The following is a 17,002-nucleotide window of genomic DNA, read 5'->3' as shown; positions in this document are numbered from 1 at the left end:
GCGAACGTAATGAGATTTTCCATATATCCACATACACATACAAAATTATATACGAGTAAATCCGGTTAGAAAATTTTAGTGACACTTCTATGCTCTGCTATGCTACGCTTTGCTGTACCGTACTGTGCTTTGCTGTGCTGTGCTGTGCTGTGCTGTGCTGTGCTCTGCTATGCTATGTTCACCTTATAAGAACATATCTGTGACCGTATCAGATTGCAATTAAAAGAATGTTAAAGTCAAAAGGACTGGTGGCGGCGATTGATGCGTTTTTTTTTGCGCACAAACACAAACAAACAAAAAAACAAACAAACAAACAAACAAACACACTCACACGCGCATGCAATATAAGGCCTTTCATATAAAAATACAAAACATTGCTTCTACGGTAACTTTCACTGTCAGTGTAACTATGATTGTCGCAAACACGAATAATGGTAGACTAGTCCGTGTCGGCCAGGCCAAAAGCGTTAATGAAATTGGTGCAAAGATTGAGTACATTTTTATGTTTTTCTGCATATGCTGAAGATCATGAATTAATGTAACCAGGTGCAGTTATACAACAACAATAGCAATAACGGTAGTGAAAATAACAAAAAAAAAAAAAAAAAAAAAAAAAAAAAAAAAAAAAACCAGCGACAGGTGAAACGAGTAATCGATGTTCGAGCATCATGTCGGAGAGTTTGCGTTGCGTCAAATCTTCACCTCGAAATCAGGTGGGGCAAGGTCCCGCACATCACAATACCATGCCGTATAAATTTAGCAGTATTTTTAGTAAAGTAGAATCTTTAATAAACAAAATGAATCATGATAAGCAGCAGCAGAATCGGCATAAGCTGATGAATGGTTTAGAAGACGATGATAAGCATAAAATGGATAAAATTGTTCAATCAACTGCAATCAATGAAGCACCAATAGAATATCCTCAATGCAGTGAATGTGAGACTGAAAACCAATTAAAGCGAAATAATTCTAATTCATTGGATTCGCTAAATAATTTCTCTGAACCAGAAAGTGCTTATAATGAAAATTATGAAAATGGCATCAACAGTAATCACGATAGCAGCATTAATAACAACAATAATAATAGTAATAATAGTAATAATAATAATAATAATAATAATGCCAATAACAATAATAACAACAACATTAATTGCATAAATGAACGTTTATCAAATCATGATATCTACACAGATTCAGACGATGCTGAAATAGCTCACATTACGGGCACAACATCAGCACAAGTTCATCGACACTTCGAATTGGATCAGTTGACCGATGAAACCATACGTGAGTTCAATGAACAATGCTCTTCGTTAAGTCACGATTCCGATTTTTATAATTCTTGGCAAAATGAAGACGAACTAGAAAAATTGCAACAACAAAGGCTACAAATAACTAAAAACAACATGAATGAAGAATGTAATAGCTATCATGGTCATAATGATGCCTATAATAAACATAATACCGTTGAAGAAGACACAGAGAAGCATGTTGACAATGTTAAGGATAGCTTGCAATATGAAGATTTAATGAAAGACAATAACAATAATAATCAATGTTTATACGATAGAGCAACGCAAGAATGGTCCGATAAATTTGATAGTGATTCTATTGATGAGCAAAGCGCTATCGACTTGATGACGGGTAAACTTCCATTAAGTTCAATACAGCAAATTGTCAATAATATAACCCAAAGCACGAACAAATCGTCGCCGGCAGCAACAACAACAGCAACAACAACAGCAACAACAATAACAACAATAGCGGTATCGTCACAATTACAAAATAACTTATGTAGCAATGGCGTTTTAAATGTGTCCAAAGCGCGTCGTTCAAGCGTAGCTAGCAGTGGTTCTGTGGGTCGTATGGAGACCATATTGGAAGAACCAACAGAGTGTAAAATTTCTGTGAAAGAAATATTGGCGCGTTTCGAAACCATGACAAAATCTGAGGTAAAGTATTAGATGAATAAATGCATTTGGCTTTCGCTTATTTATCAAATATCTAAACACAAAATGCACATAATTGCACATAGAAGAAGCGAAGGTTTTCAGAGAGGATGAAAGCGTTTTCATATCAATTTCCATATATTGAAGGATGGGAATATATTATTCGATTGTCATTCCCAAATTTGGTAGATACATTGAGATTAACTCTGAAGAATTTGCTTCATTTTGTCTGCTTGTTAGCCTTATTCGTTCCCACAAATAAATGTTTTTAAATATATTCGTGAGATTTGATAAAGCGTCTAAAGCGAATGTTGTTCTGGAATTTGTATTCTAAATATTGTTTTCAATCGGCTAAATGACGCATCGGCAGTTAATAAAAAAAAAAACAGTATGATATGCTTATTTCCGAGAGATAAAGGATATTCCAGATGTAATGTAATTTTTTTGCCTGCTATATCCAACACTACGATATGATGGTGCGCTACCAGTTGGCTCCATTTGCAAATTAAGATACTTGAAAATGCAAAAATTTTGAAAAAATATTCATTTATCAGCGGAAGATACTTAATCGTTTTAGCCATGTTCGTCTATGGGGTCCGTTTAAATCTCTGCTATCTGTCTACAAGTTTAAAGCCTCAATATGGAACTTTTTGCATATTTTTCAAATTTATAATAAAAGTGACGCTGCGGTATAAAGCTTGTATAAAAATTCTGCTGTGCACGTTCTCTGGAGATGACATGCGTCCAAAATTGAAATATAAATATCGTTTTCATTTCCGCCCGAAAGGTGATATGCAATGAAAAAAAAAAACACAATCATCTTTTGGAATCGGTTACAGCTTGTCTGTCTCCCCAGCCGTCTACATAATGTATATATATATACGCGCGTTTTTTTGATACATTTTGATAATATTTGATCAATATTTGATCAATATTTGAAAAATGTGTTTTGATTCTTGAAGGCGGGCTTTACGTGAGCATCCTTATACGGGGGTGATGTCTGAAAAACAGTCTTACCTAGTGCAGTCAATTTCTACGTCAAATGATTATTTTCACCATGAAGGATTATGTGTGAGAATGTTCATCATATTGCCTCATCCGATCGTAAATTTTCATATCGAACGACTATGTTCGAAGTGGTCGCAAGAGCAGCCCGATTCAACCTATATTCAATATGCTTCGTCCTTAGTCAAAAAAAAACCTTTATGTATTTTCTCGAAATAATTCAAAAACAGCGACATTCTGGTTAAACATAAAAATACATGGACAGAAAGACAATGATTTCGAATCGATCGATATAATAAAAAGTGAGTTTCTCGCAAGTGAAAATTTCAACAGCACCTATAAAAACATTTTTATAACAAATTAGCAAGAAAGTCCACTGTGTTTAGAGTTTTATGATGAAAATTGCTACAAACTAATGATTCGCTATGCAAATTTATTGTTTTAAGCTTGGGTCGTACAGGTCAATTTTCCGTATCGCTTGATAAGTGAGAGTAAAAAAGAGCGAGGATTAAGAAAGAGCTCTCATCGAATATAAGTTTCTATAGGGTCACAATATGTGATCTTTGATATTTTATTATAAAGATAAATAAAGTATTGTATTCGAAGTCGTGGTATAGCAGTTCTAGTGGTTGGCTTTATCCTGCTTTAACAATTTAACTTGCTTCAACTTGCTTGCTCAACGGAGTTTTTCTTATATCCACAAATATTATAATATTTTTTATGAACAAATCGAAATTTAACGAGATAATTTAAATTAGAGGAGAAATAACATGAATTGCAATGAAACGAATTAGTTGAACTTGTACAGTCGCTAATTATAACTTCACTGCTCTCTTTGGTGTTGGGAGATTTTTGAAGCAGTTACCGACAGAAAATGTATATATACAAATATATGTTATATATTTGTATGATTGGAAGCATTGGAATACGAATAGAAACATGACGTCGGGCGTTAAGCTACGTCTGCATACATTCCCGATTACAGCTTTTATAATCTGTTGTCTGGTTACGTTTTACTATTTCTTAGTTGATGTACTTGCTGTTCGTCTCCTAAAATTTAATTTTTGAAAATTTTTCTTACACTTTACAACAAGTCTCTTACGAATATGGATCGATGTGACTGTGACTGATTCTGACTAAAATTGAAATGCTGATTTGATTTTTAAATTTCGATATCTTCAAAACGATCATACAATCTCGGACTTTCAAGATAACTTGCTCAGCAATCAATCACTGCTCTCTATAGTTTCTAGCTGCGCAAGATTTGCTTTCACAATAAATGATTCCATCACAAAAGCATTTTGAAAGCACAAGGAATATTTTATTTAAAAACAAAGTATTTGCATTCCATTTAAAGAAACAACACTTAAGTAGATAACTGCTATTTCATCGGCTGCGCTGGTCGTCATCCGTCTCTTATGCAATTATCTGGCAATTGGATCATTAAGTTGATGTAGCATGGAGAGAGCGCAGGATTTGCTCGCCAATTGTTCGTCCTCGTCAATTGCTTGCGCGCTACTTTTATGTTTTCTCTCACTTAAACAATTTCCATTTAAGCTGTGTAGCGCAGCGTTTAAGTTGGTTTCTCCAATGGTCCAGTTACCTCTTACAGCACATTCTGAATCAATAAATATGATTTCTTCCATTGCCGTTCCATTGCTCGTTAAGCTTGGTCTTGCTTATCTTCTTTCTGTTTGAGTCTATAAACCCAAACGATAGAGTTGCTGCACCGTAGCATCTGCATCTGTTGTGTGCAGTCGATACACTACGTTTCAATTTGTTTATCAAAAATTTTATTTCAATCCAAAGTAGACAACAATGATGCATACAGGTGTGCTTGTATTTGGCTCTCCAACTCAGCTTTTGCATTCCTCGTTGTCAAATTGCGCATATAGCACGCGAACCTTCATAAACAGCAGACCTCAATTTTGTGTTTGTCGAATGATTTTTGTTTTCTCTTTTTTATAATATATGCAGAAGAAGTTTCAATAATGCAAAGCTTACGATAGTTTTCATGGTAACAAACTCTCTAAAGGCAATATATATAAGATTTTTCCGTAAGGGCAAATCTTACGGGCTCGCGGCTGCTATATGATACTAAGATAGCATTATAACGTCGCAGTGACTTAAAGAGATAATAAAGAGTTTCTAAACTCTTTGTAAAAGTCCCTAATTTGTAAACTTTATTCTGTGCTATCGTAAGACATTACTTCTAAACAATTCAAAACGAAAATTTAATATTCGTGTTGCCCTGTCTGAGGCAAAGACTTGGTATATAGTACAAAAATTAATAGAAATATAGTTGTCTTTGCCCTTTTCAAAACTACAATTGGCCCTGAATGCTTCAATAAGTCCCCATGAATGAACAGTTTTTGTTGTATTAGAGAAAACGAACATAATTTAGTTAGAGGGGATTTTTCGTATAGATAAATAGCAACGTCCGCATCACATAACCCAGTTACGATCATATGAAGTTACAATCAGGCTTAATATCTCTCCTTTGCGGTGAAGTTGTCGTCCATCTTTTCCGCAAACCTTACTTTTGAATTTTTTAGATCGGTTGTGTTATTGTGTAATGTCATGTTTGCGCTTGCTAAAGGGATTTCGGATATAAACCTAAGCCTTACGATCATCGATGAGTTTAACTGTAAAGATTCGTTGCTACCGCACCACTTATTATTAATAAAGATTACTTTTATCACTTTTCTCTCACTCAGCGAGTCAACAACAGAGTTGAATCAAAATGGAAAAGACTCACCATTGCTCATTCGCCCAATGAAAATTATTAAATGGCAGATTCGTAGATCCGATGTAAACAAAAGCAACGACTGAGAGAGAGAGAGAGAGTGCAAGAGAGCGGAAAAGAAAATTTGATAAAATGTGTAAAGCTATGCATCACGAACATATCTATTGAGTAGGCGTGCAGTGTGGGTGCTTTAACGCTATAGCAGAAATTCTTGTGTGTGTGTGTGTGTGTGTGTGTGTTTTTTTTTTTTGTTTTGCTCTGTGAGCTGGAGGTAGAAAATCTTTGAAAGATACTGCTGGGTCTTAGTAGCAGCATGCACGATTCGCCATCCCTGGCGCATACGTACTAAAAACTACCCCCCACACACACTTCGTCTACCACTCTCCCCCGCGGGACCACCGTTAGATATTACTTCGCGGGGGCTGGTTGTCGCTAGCACGCTCCTGATGGTGGGACCTCAGTGGAATGCACTATCGGCTTCCACTCCCTCTGCTCTACACCCGTTGTCTCTCCAATCGTCGCAACTCCACGAGCGTACTGCTGGCGAATGCGTCTACGGCGTTCCAGGCTGCTGCACTGCCAACCATTGCGCTTGTTATCTCGTTAGGTGGCACTTGAGGCCGCCCATTCTCGAACCTGCTGCAGTAGGACATTACGTGTTCTGCGTCCTCCTCTATATCCTCGCATACCGGGCAGTTAGGCGAACTGTCGTGCCCGAATCTGTGTAGATATTTCCGGAAACAGCCATGGCCAGTCAGAAGCTGGGTTAAGTAATAGTTTACTTCTCCATGCCGTCTATCAACCCAACGTCTTATGTTAGGGATAAGAACGAACGTCCACCTTCCTTTGGTCGTTCTTTCCCACCTCGATTGCCGAATCCTTAGCGAGACCATCCGTTCCTCGCCTCTTATAACTAGCGAGGAGAGATCGTTGCCGCGACGCCGTTGGAAGATGTGGCTCATCTCATCGGCCAGGATGTCGACTGGCAGATTGCCAGCCAGCACTAGCGCCGCCTCCTCCGACACGGTTCGGAATGCGCAAATCTGCCTCAGCGCGCTGAGGCGATATATCGCCGCCAATTTTCGCAGTGCCGCCTTTACAGTCAATGCACCCGCCCATACTGGGCTCGCGTACATTATGATTGACGTCACCACAGTGGCTATGACCTTTCTTCTAGCTGCTTTCAGACCCCCCACGTTTGGCATAATCTTTGCCAATGCCGTCTGGATGCCTGCCGCTTTCTTCGCCACGTAGTCGATGTGTCGCCTGAAGTTGAGGCGGTGATCAGTTATCACTCCGAGGTATTTGAGCGCGGGGACTGACTGCACAATGTGGTCCCCGATTCTTATCTCGCACGTCTCTAGTTTCTTCCGGCTGCTCACAAGCACGACTTCCGTTTTGTGTTCAGCCAGCTCTAGGCCCACCTTATTTAGCCACTCTTTAATACGCGTGATTGCCTCGGTAGCTTTCGCTTCTATATCGGCAATATGCTTTGCAACCACCACTATCGCAACATCATCGGCGAATCCAATGCTCGTCGTGCCGGTGGGCAGCTCCAACCTCAGGACATCGTCATACATGATGTTCCACAAAAGAGGGCCAAGAACTGACCCTTGTGGGACGCCTGCTGATATTTTATACTGTTCTGTGCCGTTGTCGCTTTCATACACCAACGTATGGTTCGACAAGTAATTCGTTATGGTGTCCAATAGATACCTTGGGATCCGCGTTCTTATAAGAGCCCTGCGGACAGCTCCCCAATCCGCCGAGTTAAAAGCGTTTTTAACGTCCAGTGTAATCAGGGCACAGTATTTCTTGTTGCCCCCTTTCCATCTATCCCCGGCTATGGCGTCGGACGCCAGCCTCACTACGTGATTTATGGCGTCTATTGTCGACTGCGCCCTTCTGAAGCCGTGCTGGTTATCAGATAGCGCACCGTTTTCTTCGGCTACTCTCAGCAGACGCTCGTAGACTACTGACTCTAGCAGCTTGCCCATCGTATCCAGGAGACAGATAGGCCTGTACGACGACGGGTCAGCCGGCGGCTTGTTACCTTTCGGGATCAGCACCAGTCTCTGCACTTTCCATTTCTCCGGAAAGACTCTTTCTCTGAGGCACTGTTGCATAAGCTGGGCGAATATCTCAGGCCTAATCCTAATCGCCGCCTTCAGGGCTTTATTAGGGATTCCATCTGGACCTGGGGCCTTTTTATCGCCAATTCTTTTGCCGGCCGCAAGCACGTGCTCCGTGGTAACAACAGGGGGTGGCTCCTGCTCCCTTCCGAAGAAGTCCACCGCTAGGTACGGCAGCTTATGTGGGAAAAGTGTTGTCACAATTCTACTCAGCATGACAGGGCACGTGACATGTGGCCGGCCGTGCCCTTTAAGTCTCTTGAGGACGACCTTATACGCGGTTCCCCATGGGTTGACATCAGCCTCTCTGCAGAGAGCCTCAAAACAGCTTCTCTTGCTGCGCCTAATGGCTTTGTTTAGGTCTCCGCGCAGGCATTTGTAGGCGTGGACCCGACTGTCGAAGCCTGCCTTCCCCCTTGATCGCTGCGCTAATCTTCTGGCCTTAAGGCACTCCTTCCTAGCCGAGCTTATTTTTGCGTTCCACCAGTAGCACGGGGTGCCTTTTTTGCACGTTCTTCTCCTAGGCATTGAGGCGTCGCATGCTTCGTTTATAGCAGTATACACTTCGCGTACGAGCAGCTCCGCTGTATCACCATTTATGGCTTGAGAAGAGAATGTCAGCGTAAAGGTTTCTTCGTCGAACGACGTGTCGTTCCATTTCGGACCCCTTTGAGTCCGGCCTATATCTCCTCTGCCTCGCCGAGCCTCAACCTTTATAAAGATGGCTTGGTGGTCGCTGTCCGAATAGCCTTCACTGAGCGTCCACTTGCACTTTGGCACCAGACTATTACTCACGAAAGTGATATCGATCATTGATCCAAAGTCTGCTTTTCTGAACATGTGTTTTTGTCCGTCATTCATCAGCGCCAGTGGTAGCATTGCAAATGCTTCCAATAGGGCACGGCCTCTAGCATTGGTGATTCTACTGCCCCATTCCACCGCCCAGGCGTTTAAGTCCCCCGCGATTATGACCAGTGATTTGTTGCGGGCATCCGCCACTAGATCATCTAGCATGTACAGGAACTCTTCCTGCGTCCAGCTTGGGGGTGCATAGCAGATATAGCAATGTATGTCCCGAACTCTCGCCCTCGCGAAGCCATTGTGCTGGACGCTTTCATTCAGGAGTGCAAAATCCGGTGACCAGATTGCTGCTTTCCCTGCTGCATCGGCAACCCATCCGCCACGGTTCTTGCTTCTGAATGGCTCGCTGATCAACACCAGGTCTATCTTCTCCTCTATGACCGTCTGTCTGAGCAGATCATAAGCTGCCTCGCCGTGATTGAGATTAATTTGCATAATTCTCATCTGCGTCCTCTAGCAGGTAAAGCTCGTTTGAATAACTGCTCCCTGCTACGTGTTTAGCGTCAGCACTTGGTACGCCTTTACAAGAAAAGCACAGGGGATCTTTTGAGCACACTTTTGCGATGTGCCCCTCCTTTCCGCATCGTCGGCAAACCTTTGATCGATCGCATATCCCTTTACAATGCTTGGCAATGTGTCCAAATTCCAAGCAGCGATAACACTTCACCAGTGCTCTGTGCTCCCTTAGTCGGCACACCACCCAGCCTACTCTTAATTTACCACCAGCTAGCAGCTTGTTGGCTACCTCTTGCGACAGGCTGATTATTGCCGTTTGCGTGCCACCGTAGGCCTTTCTCAGGCTAACTACCTCTGCGTTTGCCAGCCCATATTGGCTCTTTATGGCCTCGCAGATGTCCTCCCTTGAGATGATTTCGTCGACATCCCTGCCTTCGACTGTGCCGCGTTGCGTCAGGCTTCTAACTGCCGCCTGGTCACCTAGTAGGGAGCTCACTGCATTCTTCAGCTCTTCCGTTTTCTCCCCGTTTTGTTTGAGCAGCTTTATCGACCTTGTCGACCTTGCCACTCCGATCGGCCCTCGTCTGGTCCCTTAGCAGCGCGCACTGCTCGTACGCCATTCTGATGCCCTCAATGGCATCCCTCATGGCTTGGTGAATGGACCGTCTTTTGCCATCCTCCAACATTTCTACCAGTGCCTCTATGTGGTGGCCCAGCCTTACAAAGGGCGCCGTGTCCCCCGTATCTGTCGTAGGCACTCTCCTTAGCTCGGCAGGCGACTGTGGCTGTGCTCCGCCACCAACCGGCGATCGTAGCATTCTGCTACTCGCCCTAAACGGGTTCTCATTGCTCAGGTCACTGGCGTGAACCCCCCTGTCTGCTTTTTTTGTCGAACCGGCAGACATCGGTGTTGCTACTTTATTTTTATTTGTATTCATTTTTCTTTTATATGGACCCCAACTGGGAAGCCGCTATCCGGTTCCGCTGGTGTAGTTGCTGTTAGGACCCCATGGTTATCTTTGCAAGCAGTGAGGCCATGCAGTGGGTTGACGCTAGCCCTTATGAGACTAGCATTCAGTGCCAGGTCCAGCATTAACCAGGAGTTCTTCTCAACTGGGCCTACACCCATCAACTTAACGGTGCGGCCTAGAACGTACTTCCCAGACTTGCCATAATTTTAACGGGGCGGGGGCGGTGTCAGCATTAGCCCGAACGACATTTCGGCTGAATGTCACTCCAACCTACTCAAGTAACGGAATACTGCCACCACCAGCTCAAAATCGTCGATTTAAATACGTGTTCCGGTATACCGTAATCAAGACCTTACCGGGCTCGGTCTTGATGCCTATCCCTAGGCTTCGTACAGTTGTCTCCCTCGATGCCACCCCCATACTAAGAGTGGGGAGCACCTATTCCAAGGACGGTGCTTACTCGTCCTGCCACCGAAGATTCGCAGGATTATGCGGCCTTTTCAGCCGCCCCTCCTCCTCTGCCGCTCTTGGTCGGGGACTGCTTATTGGCTATTCGCAGCTAACCTGCAGATATACCCTTGGCTACACGCAGGCCGATCACAATCCGCCACCTGTGACCCCCACAGTAGCCTGAGCTTAGCCCTGTGTGTGTGTGTGTGTGTATGTGTGCGCGTTTGCTTAGGCTTGTGTTTATGCTTGTGCTCGAAAAGAAGAAGAAAAACCATATGACGCCAGCAAATAGGAATTGTTTATCATTTATATCAACTCACATTAACGGCTTTCTAATATTTATGCTTTCGCCGATTATTCAATCTTTATACTTACTTGATTACTCAATTTACTTTAAATTACGATGTATGATCTTATGTTTAGAAAGCAGATTATCAATTGCATTGATGACAAACAAGAATATATATATTAATATATATATTTCCTTACCATGGGTATGCATAGCGCTAATACACATCCACACACCTATACGTCCGTGCAATGTTTTCATTCTACTACCGGAAACATATGTTGGTGGCATGCTGTACAGTTTTATACAGATTTGCAATTGTGTTCGTTTCATTGTCGTGTTCGTTTTCAAACAATCAAATGCAAATGCGTTAATTTTGGTTATGCGCACCCGGCTGTTATAACCTGAAAATTCGCATTGAATCATTTCTGAATCGACGCCTATCCAAACATAATTACACCCTGCCCACAGATTGTAATTTTCACAGTACTTTGATAAAATTTGATAGTCAATATTCGTCGGCCAGAAAACGAATTGGATAGAAACATATTCCCGATCACTCCCGATTTAACGCTTTATTTTGAGAATGTGATTGTATGAGAAACGTTCACTGGTTTCAAAATATCTCAGCAAAAATCATTAAGTAATAGGTGGATCAATTTAAATCAAGAAACTCCCCCCATATAACCTTTTCTGCGTAAAGTAAGCCTTTACATGACAAAAATTTCCCAATTTTTCATGTTTCACGATAGAAATTGATTCATAGTTACAATTCGAACCGTGTAAAGTCCATTTTTTGAAATTCACCCATATAAGGGTTTCCACGCACAGTAGGTATGGGAAAAAAATCAAAATTTTAATTTATTTATTATGGATGTTAGCTGAGAAAAAAATGTACTTTTTGGCAACTTTGGATCTCATCGCTGCCTCCCTTTCCACGAATTATCGTTATTTTATTATCAAGAATCGTATCATTATCAACATTATTCTTATTATTACTGTTATTATTATTATTATTATTATTATTATCTTATTATAATATTATTATTACTCTGCTATTATTATTATTATTATTATTATTTCGTATTTTTCGTTTTGTTTTGCCTGCCTAAACAAAGCAAAGTAAAAAAGCATTTATATCAAAAGAAAGTATTTAGCACGCACCATCCAACGGTCATGCCATTTATTTTGTGTATAAGCGTAAGCATGAGAGCGTGTATGTTCGCGCGATGTATACACAAGTGAATGGTCGAACGGACTCGCAAACGGATATATAGAAGATGAACTTTAACGATCATAAAAGCGTACTATTATTATTTTTTTTTTAATTACTTTTTTGCTTATGTAGTCATTGCGAACTATTTAAATGTATGTAAGCGGAAAGTTTAATAGCAATTCTTTCTTTATTATTTTTTTATCGTTCACTTAGCCTGAGATGTATGAATTGTGTATAATACTTACGATCTTTGCCTATTAAAGTATGTTTGAGTTTTATGTCCATTTTTCTTTTATCCATTAAACATTTGAAAAAGTAATGGAAGTAAAAAACTAACCTTATGCTTGTGTATAAGTAAACTGAAAGGCAAAATAGATGAGGGAGAAATTCGTGGGGGGCGTTTTTCGCACTAGATTGGTTTTAAGTCGCGTAACTTTGACAATGCTCATCCTATGCAAACAAGCTTATTGACATACAAAAAACTCCGTGATATTTTTTAATTCAGCCGAAAGTAATTGTGTTTTGAAAACGAGTCCAATTCTGAAAAAATTCGCATATTTTGCAATATGCGATGTACTTGGATGAACGCGATAAAGCTACGGAGACTTGGGCAAAAATTAGTGGCGTTCATAGTGAAGACGTTTTATCAAAATCAATAGTGCGCCAACGATGTGTGTTGTTTGGACAAATTTTCTTTAAACTGGAAGAAAAATTTACTTGAATTTTGATGAAGGAACGTCTTGAAGTTGTTCCTCAACCTATTATGTTTGTATAAAAAGTTAAGGAAGATTATTCCGGTAGATAAATTTTTCCTTTTCTTTTCCTTGTCGAAAAGAAATGTAGCTTTCATGAAAATCGATTCTGCGTTTTCCCATAAAAATCAATGTCTGCGCGTCTGACCGGCTGACAGATATTCTTATCGTCGTAAGGTGATCAATACCTTTGGCTCTCTAACGAGACTTTCGTTTTTCTCTGCACTGCGGTTGAAGCTCTAAGCCAAACTGAATTTGACGGGTATCCATTCAAATTTTCATAGCAATTGCTATGATAGTGTTGTTGCTGTTTAACAATACCCACAAAAGCAGTTTTAAAAAACCGCTTTATCGCTTCATTTTGACTTTTTTGCGTTTTTTGCAGACTTCTGACATTCACAAAAATTTTGTGGTAAATGTTGGGTTTTAAGCCGAATGTAAAACAATAAATTGTAACATGTTTGGTATATATTTTAAGTGTTTACCCTATGTACGTGTGCATATAAGCTCTTGAGCAACTATGTATGTGTGTATGTTTATGATCGTGTGTTATGCCTTTCGATAACTTTCACAACCGTGATTTGTTATACGTAAGAAAGAAAGAAAGAAAAAAAAAAAAAAAAAGAAGCACTTTAACGAGTTATGGTGCAAAGTTGAGCATTATTAATTGAAGAATTTCGAAAATTGAGGGCGTTACGCAGTTCTGTAGATTGACTACGAAGCTGCATTTGTATTTATTATAAATACATATAAAATTTAAAAGTCATTGTAATTAATTATTATACGCCTTGTGATAATAATATTTTTTGCGTTCACTTTTTTGCAGACTCAAATCAAACCAACAACTACACTATCATCGGGTGTTCGAGCCGCCGCACAGACACTCAATGTGCCCATTGAACGTCTTGAGTCGCGGCAATCGAATCATCGTGAGCCCAATAATAACACTAGCAGTCATACTTTGCGCAACGCTTCACCTCTGATGGCAAATATCGCTTTTGAAGAACAGCAGCAACATCATTTTCAACAACAATACCGTGATCGTGATCATCATTCGAGGAATTTACTTAGTGACAGCATGGATCATCATTTACATCATAATCATTTTAATGGCCATTCGAGTAACGATGACGACGATCATATAATTGTTAATCGTTTGGAGTCGTCATCGCAAGAACAAGGCTTACTTTTTACTGATCAACAACAACAACAGCAATCACAGCAGCAGCAACAAAAACAACAACTGCAGCAGCAACATCAATATCCAAAGCAAATGAGTTATTTACATACGGGACGTAAGGTACTAAGCAATCAACAGCAACAACATGCTGCGGCCGGACATCTACGAGACAATCCAAATTCTAATTCTGCAGCAAATTTAAATCAAAGCATCGGCGATGATCATGGCAGCGGTGATGGAGGAGGTAGCGGTGGTGGTAACGGTAGCGGTGGCACCACATCGCCATCGGTGACACGTTATTCGCTATTGCAGTTCGCAATGCAACATTTTCGAAACGAGTAAATAAGAAATTTTTTGTTTTTAATAGATATATGCATACATAAGAATAAATTAATAATCGCTAATTAATTTTCTTCTATTCTAGTCGCGAATCCAATGAACGGTCTAGTAATCGCCATTACGCGGATTTGGTGAAATGGCAAGATAGTCCGATACATGCACCGCTCTTGCGTTTGCCAAATGATTTGGCTCCTCTCGCATTAGAATGCTTTGATTGCATTTTACGTTATTGCAGTGATATACCCATGGAACCTGAATTAAGTGAAGTCAAATGCGTTTATACGGTTCTCATGGTAGATATTATTGCCTTTTTTTTCTCTACCAGTTAATTAAGAACTTTTATATTTTTACTGTCCAGCACTGTCACAAATATTTGGCATTGCGCGATGAGGTCTATTGCCAGTTGATGAAACAAACTACTGCAAATCGTTCTTCTTGCCCGGATTCTGCTCAAAGGGGTTGGCGTTTATTAAGTATTTTGGCGGCCTATTTTGGTTGTTCGGATGCTTTACGTCCCTATTTAGTTGAACATCTAACCTCAGCGGCCTCCGATCGTAGACGTTCTTGTCATGGTACCGCTGCGGTATGTTTGACAAATTTGCGAAAAACAGCCAGATGCGGCGGTCGTAAAAATGTCCCCAGCGTGGAGGAAGTGACCGCTGTGTCCGCTGGCCGTTCAGCCAGACGACAGATATATCGTTTACCAGGCGGGGCAGAACGCGTAGTTAATACACGGTGCTCGACAGTAGTAGCTGATGTTATATCAGAGCTTTGCGCCCTTTTAGGTATCGAATCGGAGGTTGAGCAACAAGAATTCTCCTTATATTGCATTGTGCAAGGCGATGCATTCACTATGCCTTTGGCAGCTGACGAATACATTTTGGATGTGACTACCGAATTGTTGAAATCGGGTCAACCATTCTATTTAATATTCTGCCGTTCAGTTTGGCATTTTTCACTGAAACGTGATCCCGCACCTACGCCTCTCTATGTAGAGGTATTATTCAATCAGGTGGCTCCTGATTATTTGGAAGGTTTACTTTTGGAGCTGCCAAGCAATGGTGTCCCTATGCCTGAGGTAGTACGAGATATGGCTCGTATCGCTGCTCTACTACATAGAGCCGCTGACTTAAGTCATGTGCCCGCCATGAAAGAAATAAAATTCCTCTTACCAAAACCAGCTTTGGGTGTACGGGAAATACGACCCGCCCAATGGGTGGGTTTGGTTCAATCCGTTTGGCCGCAGATTGTAAATTTAAGTCCTGGGCAAGTTAAAGCTCAATTTCTGAATGTACTGTCGGCATGGCCATTATTCGGTAGCAGTTTTTTCGCTGTAAAACGAATATGGGCGGAAGAGGCTCCCCATATAGACGAAAATCATATCTGGAGAGATTTGATACTGGCTTTGAATAGGCGCGGCGTTTTATTCTTGGATCCCAATACTCATGAAACTTTACAGCACTGGCCATTTATGGAAGTTATTTCCACACGCAAGGTTCGCATTTCTTTCAATTATTTTTCTTCTTTTCGCCAATTTTTACTCATAATCTCTTTTCAACTTTTTTCAATCACAATTGCGTTGCAAATTGTAGGTGCGCTCTGAGAATGGTGCCCTCTTTTTGGATATGAAAGTAGGCAACCTAATGCAACAGCGTGTAATCCGGGTACAAACTGAGCAAGCCCATGAAATATCACGTTTGGTGCGGCAATATATTACAATGGCTCAAATAAGTCAAAGAGATAAATAAACATTCTTTAGCATCATAATTCGCTTTTCTTCATTTTTATACTTTTAAGATAAATTCTTTTTATTTCAAATTAAACAACCATAAATATATATACTTTGTATACGTTATTACATTAATACGAGTTTCATTCCAAAAATATTTATTTCCATAAAAATAACACGAAATCTTAAGAAGATCTGTAGTATAGATCTTCTATTATCCCAGAATAACTCACAGTTTGGGAACGAAGCACAGCACAATGGACAACACATCGTTCACGTTAACAAAATATGTTTAAAAAAACATTTTTTTTTTTTTTTTCGTATTAATAGGAGATTCGTGGAGTTGTGCATACCGTTTATTATTATGAATGAAAGACTTTTGAAATTGAGTGAGTAGGGATATGCTTAAGTACCATAGAGAATAATACGCGTAAGAGCATAAAAGAGCTAGAGCAGGAAGTGGAAGTCGCAATATATTTTTTTAAATAGAATGTTGAATAATTTTGTTTTATTATAACGAAAGGGTCGTGAATGTAATTTGTACGACCTTTGTAGAACTCCTGATCTCAGGTCGCTAACAAATTTTTTACTTAACATTTTTGATAGATCCTTAACGGCGTTTTTCATTTCCATCACATTAAAACTTTCTCAAGGCAGTCATATATTAATGATCGCTAATCCGCAATTGAATACTTAAATCTATCCCAGCGTATGGTTGCAAGCTAATAAGCGATGGTTTCCTCTCCTTTAATGCGAAATTCTAAGCAAGTCTCCTTCAGTCTAACTGAAATCGATTGGTCACATGGCCTTCATTCTTGTAACTATTAGGTCAAAAAAAAAAAACTAATTCGATTCATTGACCGACTGAATACCATATTGATTGGAGAAACGTTGGCTCCTTCACTGATCTATGGTGAATGGTTATTC

General features: G+C 40.4%; 1 protein-coding gene across 1 annotated transcript in view; it reads left to right on the top strand.

Annotated features, from left to right (window-relative positions):
• The window catches only part of LOC119644848 (unconventional myosin-XV), a 35,484-nt gene extending 19,358 nt beyond the window's left edge, over nt 1-16,126 (top strand). Inside the window, exons 4-7 of the mRNA XM_038044609.1 lie at nt 13,654-14,345; nt 14,432-14,639; nt 14,705-15,841; nt 15,939-16,126. Coding sequence (XP_037900537.1) covers nt 13,654-14,345; nt 14,432-14,639; nt 14,705-15,841; nt 15,939-16,094 — 2,193 coding nt within the window. The 3' untranslated portion in view covers nt 16,095-16,126. The remainder of the gene's footprint in view (nt 1-13,653; nt 14,346-14,431; nt 14,640-14,704; nt 15,842-15,938) is intronic.
• The last annotated feature ends 876 nt before the right edge of the window (nt 16,127-17,002 follow it).

This window comes from Glossina fuscipes, unplaced genomic scaffold (assembly GCF_014805625.2).
Source record: "Glossina fuscipes isolate IAEA_lab_2018 unplaced genomic scaffold, Yale_Gfus_2 0, whole genome shotgun sequence".
Classification (NCBI taxonomy): domain Eukaryota; kingdom Metazoa; phylum Arthropoda; class Insecta; order Diptera; family Glossinidae; genus Glossina; species Glossina fuscipes.
The sequence above is the reverse complement of the archived record's forward strand: the minus strand, read 5'-3'. Positions and strand labels throughout refer to the sequence as shown.